The 19738-nt window shown below is 41.5% G+C and overlaps 1 protein-coding gene across 1 annotated transcript in view; it reads left to right on the top strand.

Annotated features, from left to right (window-relative positions):
• Positions 1 to 19738, top strand: part of tenm4 (teneurin transmembrane protein 4) — a 158447-nt gene that overhangs the window by 54753 nt on the left and 83956 nt on the right. The window contains 6 exon segments of the mRNA XM_037774364.1: positions 766 to 840; positions 1078 to 1176; positions 2113 to 2348; positions 12700 to 12864; positions 16308 to 16522; positions 17670 to 17880. Coding sequence (XP_037630292.1) covers positions 766 to 840; positions 1078 to 1176; positions 2113 to 2348; positions 12700 to 12864; positions 16308 to 16522; positions 17670 to 17880 — 1001 coding nt within the window.

The raw sequence follows: 19738 nt of genomic DNA, 5'->3' as shown, positions 1-19738 counted from the left end.
GTCCCACATGTATACTTCCTCTAACTTCTCCAAGTCCGTCTCTAGCTCTCCCGTCAGCTCCGATCTCTTTATCCATCCATGGTCAGCTCCATCGGGGCCGTTTGAATGCAGAGAACATAAATGTCAGTATATGGGTGCTCTACAGTTGTAGCGTCGGCCCATTTGACGGAGACGAGTGCGACGACCGGCTTGACCGCACGTTACCGCGATAAGATAACGTTTCCTGTCCGTGACAGAGTTAGCATGCAGCTTTAGCCGTGATGTCTAGCTCTGCTTTTCCTGCAATGTGTGAAACCCAAAGTGTTTCCATCCTTCACTGTATGTGTAGTGTTTACCACGCTGGATTTAACATGTGTGGGTGCAGATCGTATCCACTCCGACCCTGAGCCGTTTTATGCTTTCTCTACACGAAACGGATATGACGTCACGTTACTCAGACTACAACAATAAAAGCGGGTAACTTCCTTCCTCCTCCACATAGACTCAAATGAAGCAAATATATCAATTCTGGCATAAAAAAATCAATTTCAAAATCGTAATCTAAAAAATCGTGATACATGGGTGAATCGATTTTTTTTTTTTTTTCCCACCCCCTAGTACTTAAGGATTCTATCCAGTATGGAAACTATGGAACTTTAGTGTTAAGTTCATTTGTTATTCAAAATTAAGAGATTAAAAAAGTGTTTTGTCTGAAATAAGTGTTAGAAACCTTAAGGTTCTCATTTGTAAGTGATGCATTGTTTTCTTCCAATCACAACCTTAAAGGAGCCAGAATACTCTAATGTTTATCAGAGAAGAGCAAGACGCTTGCAGAGAAGGGCAGGGCTCGTACAAAACAAGGTATGACAGAGCCCAAATGAGGGGATCAAGAGAGCTAGATGTTATTTGTCTCACACCTTTTTGTAGAAGTAGTTCCATAAGGGCCTTGGTTCCTTAGTCCCACGCTGTCCGTCTTGACCTCCATTTGTCAGTTTGTTGTTGATGTTGCTTGGTGATCACATACTGTATTGGCATTTCTGTGTTTCTTGCACGCACATCTCACACTAGCTTCATATCCATCTTTCCACCTGTATGTAGAAACATAGCAAAGCAGACATTCCTAGAGACTTTACAGGACAACCTCATTGAGATGGACATTCTGGCATCAGCACGCCACGATGCCTCGTACAACGACGGGTATGTTGCATGTTTGCTATCTGGCTCACACTACTGTCAGAATTCAGCGTTGCCATGAAAACAATAGTGATGCCTGCGCTATTTTCCCATCAAACATCCTTCTTGTTTTGAGATGCCATCAATCATCAGTGTGTGTCTCCTGCAGTGCTATAATCTTTGCTGCATTTGTCCCTTCCCTGTTTGATACAACTAACAATTTGCATTAAGCGACATTGTTGGGGTTGTATCGCTTTTGATTAATGTTAAGCATGACCGCTTTATGAAGCCCATGTTATCTCCTATTGCTACAATAGGACATGTCAGAGATTTTGTCCCGATGTTTATAAATAAAATATGGTCTCAGTGACTTTCCACATCATACATCGTAATGTGACATTCAATCACGTTCATGTCACTGTCGCTCAGGAGCTTCTTGTAAACTTGTCAGTAAAACAGCCTTGACAACAGTGCCGCTGCCACTGACTCTCTGATGGGCTGATCATATGGCTCTTGGACATGCAGCTCTACACATGTTTCCTGAGATAGCCATCCATGTTCTTTCAAGGACGAATAAATCTGCTAAACTCCATGCCGCAGCCTTATATACCGTACGTCTCCTGTGGACAGCCTTGACACATAGTTACTGGGAATTACTCTTCACCACCACGCTGGCGTGAATACGTAAACAAGAGCCAGCCGCGGTCACTAGCCCTGTAAATTAGATTTATTATTGATTCGCAGTTTCGACTGAGCAAAAGCCAGTATGCTTTAGTATTCTCACCAATCTAGCAGAAGCGTGGCTATGGTAACAGTATTGAATGTGCTTGGAAATAGAGGTACTTAACCAGTGGAAGGGACTGCACTTGGATACACAGTAACCTACAGTATTATGATGATAGACGTCCCTGAGAAGTGAGTGTTTTCTGTTAAGACTAACAAAATCGTTATTTTTCTCAGGCACTTCCTGTTCAAACCAGGTGGAACTTCGCCAATGTATTGCACAACATCACCAGGATACCCTTTGACCTCCAGCACGGTGTACTCGCCTCCCCCACGCCCTCTGCCTCGAAACACCTTCTCTCGCCCCGCCTTCAGTCTGAAGAAACCCTACAAGCACTGCAACTGGAAATGTGCCGCTCTCAGTGCCATCCTCGTCTCAGTAACGCTGCTGTTCCTGCTGGCCTACTTCATCGGTGAGTCACCTTCCGATGCTTCCACGCTCCAGGGCGAGCGCCTCTCTCTACCTATCCGCCCCCAGCCCCACCCCTCACTTAACTGCAGACACAGGATGAGTCCATGCTCTATTGTGCTCCCTCTATCATCCGTTTTAATAGTGTTGAATCTGCACTCTGAGCCTTATATGAGCATAGTTATATAGGGACTCATAGATTGACTCCTCGCCCACACACCTCGTCCGAAATAACATTATCATTCATAGATTGGCTCGACTGAACCTGCAGAGATGGGCAATCCAGTTTTCTGGCTCTTGTGAATAGGTCAGATAGGGAATGAATTAAAAAGACATCAGCCATCACACAAGAGAGGACTTGCACATCTAGAATATTCATCTTTGATTTAAGATTCCCTGACCAGCGTCGCCAGGTCCCAGCTGGGTAAGGACCATCAGCTGTGATATCGGGAGTTATGCTATTAAATCAGTTCTGCTCTTTTTGACTGCTGTCATTCCCTATGGGAATGATATTAATATCTGGTGATACAGTCTCCCCATTTATCTGTGTGATCTATATACAAGACCGTTTACACAACATTCAGAAGAAGCCGTTGATAAAGAAACAAAACTAGAAAGGGAAGTTGAAAGTACATGTAATTGGATTCTGCAAGTAACTGCGGTGATGTTGTTTCTCCATATTTCTCAGAGATCACATATTTAAGCGTGTTCCCGACTCTGAGTTCTGACTTGGATTTTAAGTTGATTTTCTTTCTGGTCTGTTTCAACCATCCTGGCTATCACTGCTCATGCTAGCTACCCACTTCATCTTGTGTTTATTCCAAGTAGGCTGTGCTCTGCCAGTGATACTAGTAACACTTCATGAGTGGCAGAGATTTTTATTTTTTTATTTTTTTTCACAAAGGTTGAATCACTATTGTTAAATCAATCAGTGAATGCATTTGTTTATAAGAGAATATTTGTTACTGTGACTTAAAACAAAAAGGGATAAAACAAGGGAGTTCATAGGTTTGCAGTAGCATCTGCAGCAACAGTGCTGTCAAGTAGAGAAAGGATGGGAAACGGTAAGGATTGAGGATAGGTCAGAGGTCCAGTGAAAATGTGAGGTTGGGGCATTTTAGGTCACATACTGTAGGCAATAGGTTTGGGGCTATGGTTTTAGGGAAGCAAACCACGTACTGACTAAATTAGGTCTATGAGCTTGGCTAAAGTTGGGACATCAAAGAACTAGCGGTGATGAAGGCCGACTATTGCGTCGCCTCATGTCGCCTTTGTCTGGTCCAAAATGTTGCATTTGAACACACAGCAAAGACTACAGCAGATGGCCAGTTAGCACGTACGTTCTACGCCTGCGCAAGAGGAAATAACTCTCCACACCAGCAGGCGGCGTAGTCTGTGTTCGTCATTCAAAAAGTGAAAACAGATGACCCGAGGACGGCGGATATACACGCCGTTGTTATGATATGTACATGAAACAAAGCAGCGTTTTCTCACCACTCTCACTCACCTCTTAGCTTCATTCCAGATGTTCATTTCGTTGTGAAAATATCTGCGTATTGGAATGATCAGATGAGATGAAGATGAAAACTGAGAAGAGCCTTCTGTGTGCGCCCTCTTGACTTTACTCGTTTGCTTGCTTTCCTCACTTCAGTTCCTCCTCACTGCACTGATTCGTTTAAGCTGAACAGTCAATTAGAGGAATTTCTCTCACCGAGGGGCTCCGCTGCCGATTCAACATGCTGAATCGGCCGAAAAAACTCTTACACGGGCAGACTAGATCCGACGGTGCACCACACCGCCGACAGACGCTCACCGATGGCCCCAAATTGTCCGACGGCCGACCGCCGTCTCGGTGTATCAGGGCCTTTGTGATGAACAAGACCAGAATAGGGAGGAGGGATAACACAAAGCATATTTGAAAGGAATGAGTGACAGGATTCAGGACAAAGGGTTCCTGTAGTGCGATGAGGGGAGAGAAGAAGACAGGTAAAGCTTCTTGAAAAGTAATGTCAAACAGGTGTGTTTGACGTCTGGATTTAAATATTGTATAATACCTTTGTCGCCTCGATTGGCAGACAGTTCCGAGGATTTGGTGATCTACATGAAAATGCCAGCAATACCTTTTTCTTATTCAAGTAATGAAAATTCTGCCTGGTCCATTGTTCCAAATTCAAATAAGGAGTTAATACATACGTCTGTTTAATATATTTTCCCCCGTATATACATCTGATTGGCTTTGAATGCCTGTTTAACATATAAATGGACACACTGTTGAATTCGCTCTCACACAGAAAAAGAAATAGTTTTTTCAAATGGTGGTGAGAGCATTGTGGTTCATAGTCAATGAAAGAACAGCCAGATCCTTCTGCATGGCCTTCATCAGACAGATAAATGGATTCTTCATTGAGGACATTTGTTATAGATATGCATTATGCTGTAACAATCATGAAAGCAATCGTTTCTGCTTCTCCTAGAGGCCAAACAAACTAAAATCTGATTATTCATTTTTTGTCACCAGAGCCATTTTAAATTGTTTAATTTGAAATTCAGAACAGCGTTGGATTTACAAAAAAAAAAGAATCAGCTGGTTGCTGCTCATGGTGATTATCTACGTATCCAGCAATTTTAACTCCATAACGATGGGACGGTGGGTGTGAGGAAGTTTTGGTTTGGCTTGTTTTTGGCATCAGCGTTGGGGTTTGGCTGAAGTAGAAGTAGAGATACAGTACGTGTCTACAGTTTTACTGCTTGACTTGGCCAAAAGCCAGAGAGCCCCATCAGCCTGATAGTGCTTAATCAGACTGTGTAATTACACCCTGCAAAACTCCGACCATCTCCCGATGCACCACAAGTAAACATGTTGGAGACCAAAACCTCACCCCAAGATCGGAATTTCCAATCAAGAGCGAGGGCCATATTTAATTAAGGCTGATGAGAAAATACATTTAATTTCAAGTGCAATTAATTATTGAGGCCTGTAATTGGGAAACTCCGGGTGAGATGTCTAATGAACCCAATTATGCCTCATGACAGATGTTTTGACTTGCAGCGTGGTTTTATTTTGTCACAGCTTTGTAAATCGGCACATTTTTGAAGTGCAAAAAGGTCGGGGGTTTAAGATGAGGCACTTTTTTTCTCTCTGCGGTCTCTCGCTCATTAGCACATTTGTTATATGTCCCTCATTTTAAGGTCATCAGTATCCTCCTGTGTTCACTTCTATTCACCCTGGGTATCTAGCCAAGGACAAAGAGGTTGGGCCACAGAAAATTTCTCACCGCATGATCATCCAACCCAGAAAAGGTTTCTCTGCAACACAGATTCTGCCTCTCTTTCCGTACTTATTACTATACATTACTGCTTTGTTTGATCTGGCTTTTCATTATCCCAATGTGATATCTGCAGTATCTAGATTTGTCAATACTGGTGTTACTCTAAATAAAGAAAAAAAAAAACACTCAATCCGCTTGTTTGCGATCTTAAGGAAACACTCAACTGCTTTATGAATGTTAAATCAATCTTAGATATTACCTATATCTTAAGACCAAAACTCATTCAAGTATAAAACATTTACTTTTGAAGCAATTAATTGATTTAATGGGCAAGAAAAAGCCTTTCTGCTTTCTCCCATTTCTTTAATTTAATCCTATAATACCTAATATTAATTGGAAATGATGTGTTCATGTGCCATGGTGCACAGCTACATACCCCAGCTAGGTCTGCTAGGTTCTAGTCATATTTTATCATGCTAATGATAGCAATTGTTTTTCCTTCTAATGTGACAACATGACTTTGCATGTATGGTATGAATGCAAAACAACTAAACAATATGTACTTTAATGTTATTGGCAAACTTGAAACAATGAACATTCCCACATCATTGCTACTAATTATTGATAACTAGCAAGTGCATTAGCCACATTTATTATACGGCAGCATCGCCCTGAAGGGGTTTATTTCACAACAATGACCCGCTCGCTGCACATTATCCCTTACATACTGTACTCAAGGTACTATTTATGTGTTGAGAAGCTCACTTTGACCACTTGTGGCAGATGGAGGGGACTGCTTTAGTTTTGATATAGTAAAGGCACAGACAATATGGACCTGGATTGGCTTCAATATACAGAGAGTTGTTGGACTACTCACCTACAGGAAAAGCCTTCCAATTTTGTTTGTTTGTTTCTTTTAAAAAAAAAAAAAATCAGCCATTCCTCACTGCAGGCAAACCAGAAGAAATACTCCCTGATGCATCATAAGTGTGAAAAGGCTTGTTTGATGAGTAGACTTAAAAATGAAAGTATCAGACAGCTTGTAGTGCTTTGTTTGCAGAAAAATATATTATGGGTGTGGTGCTATGTCTGTAAGCTATTTACATAGAAATATATAATTTCGATAATTAAGTTCTTGCCAACATGTATATTGAAAAGATTAATTAACACCAGACTTCTAATGGCCCAATTGTGAAGGAAGAAAATGCATTAACCCCGTCAATGTTAACGCGATAATAACGCAAATTTGTTTTAGTGCCACTAATTTCTTATTCTTTTTAGGTTGTAGCGGGCTCATACCACCATGTTATACTAGCTTGTCGCAAAGGACATTGGAACTCCAAACTTATGCTAATCCGATACAGTTTTAGGGCAAGTCATAGTCAAGTCAGCACACTGACACACTGACAGCTGTTGTTGCCTGTTGGGCTGCAGTTTGCCATGTTAGGATTTGAGCATATTTTGTATGCTAAATGCAGTACCTGTGAGGGTTTCTGGACAATATCTGTCATTGTTTTGTTAATTGATTTCCAATAAATATATACTAATATTTGCATAAAGCAAGCATAATTGTCAACCCCCATGTTGATAAGAGTATTAAAACTTGACAAATCTCCCTTTAAGGTACATTTTGAACAGATTAAAAAAAAGTGCAATTAATTTGTGATTAATCATGATGAACTATGGACAATATTTTAATTGATTGACAGTCCTAGCCCAAACCCAGACATTGCCGTAACACACATTTGGTATCCCAGTCAGTCTGTGTTATGTTTGCTTTTGTTTTTTACAGTGTTTTTTTACCTAAGCCAAGGCCAAAGGCCTCGGAAGGTTATGTTTTCACCGCCGTTGGTTTGTTGGTTTGTCCGTTTGGAGGATTACTCCAAAAGTCTGCGATGGATTTGAATGAAATCTTTTGGAAGGGTGGGGTGCACAATGAACAATCCATTCGATTTAGGTCGCCATTCTGGATCATGATCCGGCTTCGGGATTTTTTTTTAATAAGCCTGTGCATTAACACCACAGGCTTTAAGACATGCGTAGTGTAACTGATCACGCTTTCATGACGCGTCACCCTGCGTCTTTCCTTCTGCCTGCAGAGAGAGAGCGGGGGGCGAGGGAGGGGGATTCACAGCTCCTGTAGATTTTGCGTTTTTTCACATTAAACTCTGTGAAATTAGAGTTGAGTTCTACCAAAGCACACTTGGTGATTGTTGGAAAGAGTAACGACGACGGTTTAGGTGAGTTTCATTTTGTTTCTGTCCAGTTTGAATGAAGTGTTTTACGATGCTCCGCTACGTACAGCTGATCTCATCATAAACAAAAATACACGTGGATGATGGCGCAAGCTGAACGGAGAGGGTGGGGGGGGGCAATCGTACTCGGGCAGCGCCATTCTAGTTTTGTTATGTTTTTTTGTCAATTTCAATTTTATTTATCTTTTTTTATACAAAAAAAAATGTTATACAAAAAAAAGGTCCTAATGCCGGAATTGAACCTGGGACGTTGCGTTTACGTATATGGCTACCAAGGCGCTCCTACAGTGCTTTGGTTTGAAGAAATACAGCATGTCAGTGTTATTTGCCTGAAATTTTTCCTGTACCTGGAAATTTGCAATAGTGTGGAAATGTATAATGATTCAAACAACACGATGTGAGAACGTTGATTTACACCGTAGGCTGCCGATGTAAGAGATGTGTAAATGCAGTTAGGTGACAAATGAGCAACTGATGACTGCCATGTTTAACACCTATTTAAAAAAGATTAATTAACCATATGGTTGAAACATTGTTCAGTCCAAGGTGTATACAAGACTGTATTCTGTGCTGGCTTTTTATTTTTAATACCTCAAGATAGTTTGCTTTCTTTTAGATGCTCACAGTTAGATGAGAAAAAAGGTTTTCTGCTCATCATAGCCTCCCTTGAAGTGTGCACTAGATGGAAAAATCTCTTCAGATCAGAGGATAGAAGCACAGGAATCCTGGCAGATGACCCACAGCAATAAGCGCTGACTTCCTCAGATTGGCTGAGAAGTCTTCTACTACAGTACCTCTGTTCCCTAATTGGCACATGGCGTGACCCAACTTCCTGCCAAGAGATAAGCGAAAGGAGGGCACAACATGTGCTTGGGACAAAATGGGCGATGCTACGAAGTGCAGTACTCTTGACAGGTCAGTGGCATCGTTGGAACACAGACACAGCCTGTCTCTGCCAGTGGCCATCTCATTAGAAGTACCTTCTTATTCCTGCAACCTGTCTTCATTTCGCATCCAATCGCAGCAGCTTTCTGAGTGTCATTGCAAAGTTTGAAAAGCAAGCAAAACAAAATCAGGAGGCTCTTCACTGGCTCGCGTCCAACGCTCTGCATATCATAGATACCAAGAAGGCGTTGAAGTAAATCTTTGGATTTAGGATGGAAGGAGGGGGGACGCCTCCTCAACCATTTTCCATTAGAGGCCTCAGGGACGGATGGGATGAAGAATGGGCTCACAAAGACGTGATTACTAGGACACTTGGAATGACACCGTGCTTGGTGACTTTGCGTTGGTTCTGCCAGCAACATTCACTGACTCTTTTTCCATTTTCGCCAGTCAATGTTGAGCTACAAATCAAAAGGAATGTCTTTCTGGAGCTTACAAAATGACGACCATCTGTCTCTTCGCCGGTTGTCCTCCACCAGACACAGTCCCATCCACAGGCACGGGCCAGACGCAGAACAGATGCTGGTCATGCAGTTGAACTTTCATCATCTTATAGGGACTTTTTGTGTTGTGTTTTGCCCAGGGCTGTCAATGTTAACGCTACAATAATAACACGTTAACGCAAATTTCTTTTAAATGCCTTTAATTTCTTTGAGATTTTAAGGGTTATATCGAGCTCAGGTTTTAAAGCTAGAGTGAAGATACTGGCACCATATGAAAATAGAAAAAACCTAAGGAATCCATGAAAATGGGTTCTATGGGTACCAACGAGTCTCCCCTTCACAGACATGCCTACTTTATGATAATCACATGCAGTTTGGGGCAAATCATAGTCAAGTCAGCACACTGACACACTGACAGCTGTTGTTGCCTGTTGGGCTGCAGTTTGCCAGATGCAGTACCTGTGAGGGTTTCTGGACAAATATTTGTCATTGTTTTGTGTTATCAATTGATTTCCAATAATAAATATATACATACATTTGCATGAAGCAGCATATTTGGCCACTCCATGTTTGATAAGAGTATTAAATACTTAACAACTCTCCCTTTAAGGTACATTTTAAACAGATAAAAAATGTGCAATTATTTGCAATTAATCGTGATTAACTAGGGACAATCATGCGATTAATTGCCATTAAATATTTTGTATCAATTGACAGCCCTAGTTTTGCCTGATAACCACAATTTTGCTACCTATCTTTCTTCATAAATCCATGAAAATATTTCAGTATCCATGTGGTACTGTTTATCTAGTGAGCATCATGGGAAGTATTAGGTATTCTTTGAATGTGTCGTGTACATCCAGTTTAATAAAAAAAATACTCTTAATCTTGGGCCAACTACTTATAGAGATCTAAATGCAGGAACCAGGCAGGGTGGTGTTCTCTAATATATTTGCATTTGATGGACTTTCCTCTGGGAATGACCCAATGTGTTCAATTCATCAGACACTATAGCTTAGTTTGATCTGCCACTTGTCACGTTCATATGGTGGTTTCAGTCCATTTGAAGTTAATAGCTGAGCCTGGACGAGTAAACATCCTCTTATTCTTGGGGGATCACTTGCTGTATAGCTTTGAAGTGGAGAGCTATAATATGATATCCATTGCTTAATGAAGCAGTTTGGGGTATATGACTATTAATAAAACCCTTTTTTTAGTCTCTGGTGAAGCTTTGGCTGTTTGTACTATTAAAGGTTCATCAATCAATCAGTTTGCAGTCCTTGCTCTGAGAAGCAACTGATTCCACTGCACATTGCTTGAAGACACACAGAGAACCGCTTTTCATCTACACTTTTTCAAGTGTTTCTGTTGCTTAAAAGTTGTGTACAACATATTCCAATAATAAAAACAATAATAACTAGCGCTGCCCCCCTCGTTTTGATTGTATTGGTCTTGGTCGACGAAAATGTCTTTAGTCAATTAGTCATTTTTAATGCTTTTTCATGCTCAGTGACTTATGTCCAATAAACTGATGCGCACATCTCTGGTAAACACTTTCGGGGAGCTGTCATGCCGCTGCATGCGCACCCTACAGAGGCAGCCTGTGAAAAGCTTTCCTGAATGTTGCGGCAGCAGTTCAGATTAGAAGACTAATAAAGAAAAATGCACTGAATTCAGGTGAAGAAGAACCTTATTTAAGTCTCATTGATTCAAAGATTTATGAATTAGCAAGAATATAGCCCACCGTGAAAGTGGTTCTCTGTTGATTTGAATGTGAAAGTGCAATAAACATATTTTGACCCTAAAATCAATGAATAATCGTGATAAATAATGATGATCTGAATATTGATCAAAATAATCCTTATTATCATTTTGGCCATAATCGTGCAGTCCTACTCCACATTATTATTATCTCCCGAACAGCAGTGACAACTACAGAATTCTGCTCTTAATCATATCTAACTGAAGCAAAATCGTATCAAATGGGGGTCCGTGACCTAATGTGTATTAACTTAGGGTTCTTGACATGACAAAGGTTGAGAACTACTGGATTAGTCGACAAAAAGAGTCATCAGTTGAGTAATTGGTCGAGGACAGCCCTAATAATAACAGCATCTGACCGTTAAACAATTAGATAGCGTTAGTGGGAGTTCCCTGCGTCTTTCCAGCCTAGCTTTTAAGGAATTAAAAATCTTTTATTGGCAGACATGAGGCTGCAGGAAGTGGAACAGATCATGAGTGAGGTGATATAAGAGGACGTACTTACATCAAGTGTTTGTGTATATTGTTGTCTCTAACCTTACAGGATGACTGGGTAACCATTTTTTTGTTAAATAAAACACTACATGAGTCTATTTGACTTTTGTTTTTGTTCACTAAATCAATCGAATACAAATAGGTAACAACTATGCTTGTGAATCAAAGAAAATCAACTTTAGGTGTGATCAAACTTGTAATTTATGTATAAAAGTATAAGTTCTGTATAATGTAAATTATATATAAGTTGTTATAGTGTATTCTTATGTTGTAGTGGTAAGACTGTTAGATATGTAAGTCCACTAAATCAGTTTTTGAAGTAATGCCGGGCACCGTTGTCTGGACAGTCACAGACAGACTTACTGGTGACATGCAGTAGTTTATGCTCTTATAAAAGAAAAAAAAAGAAAACACATTTGAAGAGGACTGGAGAGGTCTTACTCCAGCTTCGGTCTGAAACTGTCAGATAATTTCACTCTTTATAATTGGATTGCGTGGTTATTTACTTGAGGAGCTTAAGAGAACCAACAAACCAATAAAATAGCTATATTGAGTTTCTGGGCCTTTTCTGCTGACTGTTGACTTCCAAGGTGGCTTTTGCCTTGCTAAGCTCGTCTTGTCCATTTTCTTATTGGTGATCTGTCATGGTCAGCCCCTCCTCCTCTGTCCTGCACCCCACTGCCATTGTTCCAAAGGACATTTCTTTTGTCGACCTTGTAAAATACCAGCATGCTTCGTCCACTGTGTTCACATTGAAACCCCAGTGTCTCCCTGCTGATGTGTTTTTTTTTCCTTTTGTCCCCTAGTTTTGCAAGGGAATGGAAAGGTAATGGGGTTGGAGAAATGACAGGGCACTGGGGATGGTCCACACCGATGTTGGTGTGGTGAGACAGATGTTGTCCAATGAGGTCAGGATAGCATTCATCTTCTAATCTCACTGCTCAGCACTTTTGAAGAAATGCCATTAACCATTAAACCATGTATTGTTCTTTGTTCTTTAGAGTTTACTTCCTTCGCCTCCATCTCACAGCTGTCACCTTTGGATAATTACCCCCCCCAAAAAAAAAGACAAAAGTTCCTTGGGAGCTTTTGGGGTTACTTTGTATTTTAGAGAGTATACTTTTTTTGCTGAGATGAAATGTATTTCTGAGCAATTCTGAGGTTGTCTTATGGTTTTAATATTTCAGCCATGCACCTTTTTGGATTAAACTGGCACCTGCAACCCATGCAGAGACAGATGTACAGCTGTCAGAGGACAATACAAGTGGCCTACCTTTTCCTACTGACCTGGGCTTTGCCACCACTAGGCAACACAGGCTTGGAAATACCCAACCGCAAGGGAAAAGACGAGAGTAAGTGGAATTTTTATGAGGATAATGTATTTTTAATTAACACACATAATCTTGTTTTTTCCCCCAAATAATACTTAAGTAATGCAAAGTTCACACTACACGACTTTAGCCCTGATTATCTGCTCCCCGTTTTTTGGAGCTCCCCAACAAAAGCCCCAGATCAGAGCCAGACCGCACATCGCCGAGACGCTCGCCGATGCCTCGCAGACACATTCCAGATATCTAGCATGCTAAACATGTGGACCTGTCGGGCACTCTGGCAAAGAGATACAGCCAATGAGAATGCAAGACACGGGTTAAGGGGAAACCTGTGGGAGGAGCGGTCGCCTGTAATAATAGGGAACTTACTGTATGTGCTGCATTTGCAACACAGAGCAAAGTTGTTGTTGCACCTAGAGGAATAGATAGTAAATAATACGTGTGGAAACCAATGGAAACTGTAGGGCTGTGGATTGGCAAGTATTAGGTTATAGGATACGTATCATGATACAGGGGTTACGATTCAATATACTGTGATATTTTGCGATGCTGTAAGCAAGGCGATGTATTACGATTTTTTTAATCAAATTTTAGGAAAACTGTCATAGCATAAAGAACACACCACCATATGTATAAAATCTGAGTTAAAAAAAAAGTAGAATTTTTTATGAAATCAGAACAATGGGATCTGCATTTGCATTTATCACAGTCCCTATAACATCCAACAGCATAGCACTACTTTGAGAGGGCACATACACTGAGATGGTGCATCTCTTTGCCAATGAAATAACATATTGAGTGACAGTTAATCTTTGCATCTAAACTATATAAACTAACTTTTTATATATAATTATATAAAAATCAATGCAGTGTTTATGAGAATTGATACAGTATCACAAAACATAATGTCATGATACTCTATATTTTCTTACACCCCTAGGAAACATGTGCAACAACAACATCAGCAATGTGTCTAGCCCAGGGGTCAGCAACCTTTACTATCAAAAGAGCCATTTTAGGAAAAAGAAAAAAAAAAAAAATCTTTCTGGAGATCTGAGATTTCTAGAATAAAGTCATAATAACATTACGAGAATATAGTCATAACTTTACGAGAAGAAAAAAAACTCGTACAATTACTACGTTATAATATTATGACTTTATTCTCAAAATCTCTGTTTTATTTATTTTTCCTCAATGTGGCCCTAATACTCCATCGTACCGTCGTATCATAGACCTACAACAATGATAAATTAAAATTAAAATGTAAACAAAAAACAGAAAATAAATAATATATAATAATAATAAAATCCACAGGGAGCCACTGGAGAGGGGCTAAAAGAGCCGCATGTGGCTCTGGAGCCGCAGGTTGCAGACCCCTTGGTCTAGCATATGGTATTACGTCATTTACCGCGTATTTCTTGTGTGTATTTTCGTGACAAAACGTAGTTTAGAGACATAATCTGGGATTCCTCCTGGTGAAAGATCTTGAAATCCTGACACCGGACAGTCGTGTAGTGTGAAAACCACAACGACTTAAAGACTCCCGATTACAAGACCGCAAGTCATGTAGTGTGAACAGTACTGTGATCTGACGACTTTTGAATGTCGTGTAGTGTGAATTTAGCATTACCCAAGCTAAATGCTTCTGATTGTTTTTCAGGATGATTTGCGTGACTCTGTGACTGTTTATTGCTGTTGCGCCCACATCAGAAAAGAACAACGTTGCATAGGGAAAAAAAAAAGTTTTTCAAATCTTAAAGTTTACAGATGACATTTTGGAGCTCAAGCAAGTTTGTTATTATTTTGTCATCCGGTTTCACATTGTGTTCACCCGTCTCCATGGTACACGAAGAGATCTGCATTGTAATCCTATGAAAGTTGTTGTAAGTGGGAAAGTGTTATTTGTTCCTGGAGGGAGAAAATGGGGCAGCTTAAGGGACTGAGTATCCAGGGGCTGGAGGGGGATTAGCCACTCTGTCCTCTTCAGAACGGATGTGATCCTTTCATCTCCTAGTCTGGGCTGCCTTTCCTGGCAGCCAAAGAAAGCATGTGCTTGCCCCACGGTACCAACTGCTCGACTCGAGGAAAGTTTGCTCTGTTCCATTCCTCGAACAAATGGGCCCAGATTTAACCATGTGATTTGCCACTGGCAGACCACAATAGGTAGGAGATGGGGGTCATTACCATATAGATGAATCCAGGAGTTGTCTTTTTCATTTACCAGACAGCAGTAAGTGTGTTTAGCTAACAACGAGCACAACTACAGCTGAGCTTAGACCCTGCATGGCGGCCGTCGCTGAGAGGAAATCAATAGCCATAGTTTTCTAAATAAGTCTCATTCCGCAGCACTGTCACCAGAAACAATGATGAGCTATCTAATGTTTTATCAAGGTGATGCAGATGTGCGCCGTGTTGAAATTCAGGCATCTTGTCTTTCCATCAGAGCATTATGTCGTAGTTAAGCTTGCAGAACAACAACCATTTATTTAACCATGAGGCCCATTATCACTGTTCTCTGTGTATGATTTATTTAAACAGCCTGATGAGTATGCCATTAATGTGCCGCATAAATGCAAACACACCCCAACATGTGGAAAATGGGCCCGTGCGTCGCAGCATTATGTAAAGCCCAGATCTGGGAGAGTGTGTCCTGTCTACTCTGATGAAACCCATTGCCACTGATGGACTTCTGAGAACACCGCCATCTGCCGTACCACGTGTAACCTAAAGCCGTGTCTGCCACCAAGTCCTGGGGGTAGTTTGTATGGACGTCTGCTTTAGTAGACTTCGGCGCTGAAATTAGCTCATCTACACGGGCAAACAGATGTTGCCATTTCCACGGAGTCCAATATAAGGTGTATTATGGAGCATATGGGCAGTCTTTGGCAGTGGATGTGCTGGTACCTACCTGAGCATCAGAGATCCCTCGCTACTATAATTCCAATTTTCAATTTATTACTTTTACTTTAATTATAAGTGTATTTTATCAGTTGTATTTTCTCATATAATTTTCACTGCATACTGAATGTTCAACCTTTTAAATCCTATTTTTAGAATATTTCACCTTGATGAACAAGATTGATGAATGTCAGTGCTTTGAAATTATTTATTGAAATATATTTTTCATCATTTCATTTTAAACAGGATTTTTTTTTATTTGCTATTTCAGAAGATTCAACACTTCAGGATATAACTAGTATTGTGTTTGAGGACCAGACTGATGTTCAATTAGATTATTCTTAGTTCTGTATTCTCCCCCGTTGGAGTTTGGACTGGAATTGCTGCCGATGGTCACAGGGGTCATTCATAATATTTTTTTTTTCCCTCCGGCTGTCAGGGATGTGATTGAATATCTGTGATATGGTCAGACTATCGTGCTTCGGCAGACTGACTCTCCCTCTGCCCTCCACATGCTGGATTAATGGTGTGATCTTTTTGACCGATTTACTTTGTGTGCAATGCAGGCAAATTGGACAGCTTGTTCCCAGATGACAGCTATATAGATATGGGGGAGATTGACGTGGGGCGCAAGGTCGCGCAGCAGATTCCTCCTGGTATCTTCTGGAGGTCCCAGGTCTTCATTGATCATCCCATGTACCTCAAGTTTAATGTGTCCCTGAGCAAAGATGCCTTAGTGGGAATCTACGGAAGGAGAGGCCTACCTCCGACACACACACAGGTGGGAAATATTTGAACGTCAACCGACGCTCATTAATCTGTTACTACATTTAATCGATTGCATTCTGTTGTGCTTATCAGTTATATGAAAAGAGAGTTGTTAAATCTAATGTTTCGGGGCCTTTAAGTTGTCATATTTTATTGTTTTCTGTAACAAATCATTACGTCTTGTTTGCGAAACACGATAGTAAACTGAGGCTCTGTGAAACAATTTACAATCATGTCTGCATTGTATAAGGATGCAGCTTTTTTCCCCCCATTTTTCCTCTGCCACAGAATGTAAATTAGGATATTGTTTAAAAAAATCTATCCAACCATATAGGATTGTTTCGTGAAAAAAAAAAAAAAATTCATAAATCTCTCTATTGTATTATAAATCTTTTCTTTTTGCAGAAAGGATTTATGGCACATTTCTTTCAGGTTCAATATCATCAATGAATCACGCAAAGATACGGGGCTCAGGGGCCAAGAGAGGGAGATTTTTCTTTACACTAATTTCCCATCTATGTGCAGCACTGAATCAGATATATATTGTTATTAATCATATTTGACTGCTCAGCTCGCAGAGTTTAGGTTTCTGCCGTAAACGTAACTGTAGTTCAACAAATTGTTCACAGCATTATTTTTGTTTGCATTAATGTCCGATGTGATTTATTTTCCAGCATGTTTTGTGTCTTTTCTCTATTTTTACTTCAGAGGAAGTAATCTAGAGTGGAGTTTCCGTGCTGCGTCTGATTACACATAGAGTGGCAGATGAGTCAAGATTCCCTTCCTTATTTAGATGAAAATGAAATGCCGTCTCATTGGTATTCATTGAGTCACTGCTGATATGAAGCAAATCGTTGCAGATGTTATTGGTAAAACACTAACTTACATTTTTTTTTCCCCCGCCAGCTTCCCTGTTTTCACTTTAATAGTTTAAACATGCTTTCATATAAGATATGTGGATTAAGCAATTATCACAGCCCATCCAGCCACGATGTGCCAAGACTTACTCGAGCTCCTCTGGAATGATGAGTTATTCATGCAGACCAAATGATGCTCCGCTATAAAGAGGGCTGAAAGCACTCAAGTCTCATGTGTCACTCTAATGGTGTGTCTGCGGTCCATCTATCAGTCTTTCTCACTTTCTGTGTGTCTGTCTGCAGTTTGACTTTGTGGAGCTTTTGGATGGGCGGCGGCTCCTCGCCCAGGACATTCACGGTCTGGAGGGGCCCGTGGCCATGCAGCGGAGCCTGGTACCCATCACCACACACGACACGGGCTTTATCCAGTACATGGACTCGGGCATCTGGCACCTGGCCATCTACAACGACGGAAAAGAAACTGAAACTGTCTCCTACCTCACCACCGCCATAGGTGAGCGCCCTGGGCATGACCTGCTGCTTAAACCTGTAATAGCAATCCACATAATCCCTATAATACCAACCAGCAGCACTCCGCAGCAAACAGCCCAGACTTGGGGCATGAGTCAGAGGCAGTTTTTTAGCAGATCTCAATAGCCAAGGAAAGTGCAGGTTAATCAAGGTGAAGTTGAATATTACAAAAATCAGGACATCAGTGCTATCCTGCCATGCCCCTGAGTAGGGCATCGAGAGATCATAATATCCTCATTAGCCTGAGTGTCTTCCTCAGCGAATCAGGGGTCCAGCTTCTGGGAACCATTTGCATACAATTCAAAGTATGATTGTACCCTCCTGCTAGTGCCTTTTTGATCATGATTTGCTCCAATTTCCATCTACTTTCCATACATCAGAGTAGGGAAGATATTCCTCTCCTCCGACTAACTGCGTGTGGCGCGCGGCTGTGTTTCAGACGTGCGTCCTTCTTTGTGGAGGTGATTCCGTTTTGTACGCCCCTCTTGTTCTCCCTAAAGCGCCTTTGATTGGCACCGCTGTATCAAGCAAGGTGTGAGAGGGCCCGAGGTGTCGACTTTCACAGGGATGGCAGCTGGGAGCTGTTCTCACATGCTCTTTAATTAAAAGCTCCTGGGCCAGAGTCCATCTGTGACAGGGGGCCGTGCCAGGCAGCAGATCGATGAGGAGCTGTCCTCAACACCAATGTAACACCAAGTGGAGACAGGCAAGAGACGCTACCCCCCCTCTCCTCACCTTGCTGTGCCAACAACAGCTGTAATTCAATACTTAATATATGATATGACACAAGGAGGGGGAGTCAGGGCAGCGTGTTTACTTTTGCTTATTTCGTCTTGACTGGGCGTGCATGGAGGCCTCCTGTGGTTTGCATCAGAGAAAACACTGTAGATAAGGTATTCTGTGTGCAACAGCTGGGAGTGGGGAGAGGACGGGGTGGGGCAGAGTTAGTCAGAGCTAGAATTCTGCCTCTGTTCATTTGTATCAGAGCTGATCTGCCCACAGGAGCTCAGAGGGAGGCAGAGGGCCCCTTTCTAAAATGGGTCACCGGTTAAGTGCCCTTCAGCAGAAATTGAATCTCACCAACTGCCTGAATTGTATTGAGCCGTGGAGGGATAGCGTTGACCTTCAAATAGAGCAGCCCGGGCATAGAGATATATGTGAACAATATCTAGAACAGGCGCTCTGAGAGACACAAGCAGCATTGTTTATAAGACACTACCAGTCAAATTATTTTTAGTGTTTCTGACAGTGTTGGCAGGAGAAGATGTCTTCTTTTACCGTCAGCAGGACACCTTGTGCTCTTTACGTGTATTAAATGAAAGGTTTTGCTTGTTGCACATAGCCATGATGCCATAATACATCTGGGGGGGGATAGAGCGTCCCTGTCTTTAATCTGGGCTCCTTGGCTCCTCATTACTTGGCTGTGGCTCCATGGCAATGTGAAATGTGTCCCAGTGAATGTTTTGTATCACAGCCCTCTGGAGCATGAAGCCATTTGTCCCTGCTGCCTGGTGCCAGACATGCTTCAGCCCAGACACGGCGTCCTACAGTATACAGGGGGAGCAAAAGCGAAGGGGACTCAAAAGACCCAGCACCAATGTCTTCCTCTATATCCCGTCTCAGGATATAGCAGAGGCTCTCTCTGTACACAACCACCCATCATTCAAGGTGCTGAGCATCCTCCGAGAGCATGGCAGGCGCTGATTAAACCTGCCTGCCGCACGCTACTGTGTCCTCACCGACTGGAGAGACTCACACAATAGTTAGCTCCCCCGATGTGAAAGGGTAATGAATTTCAATGAAGCTCTGCTTGAATCCATGATTTATGCGTTGGCCTATGT

Source organism: Sebastes umbrosus, chromosome 7 (genome assembly GCF_015220745.1).
Source record: "Sebastes umbrosus isolate fSebUmb1 chromosome 7, fSebUmb1.pri, whole genome shotgun sequence".
Lineage (NCBI taxonomy): Eukaryota > Metazoa > Chordata > Actinopteri > Perciformes > Sebastidae > Sebastes > Sebastes umbrosus.
This window is presented reverse-complemented; position numbering and strand designations above follow the sequence as displayed.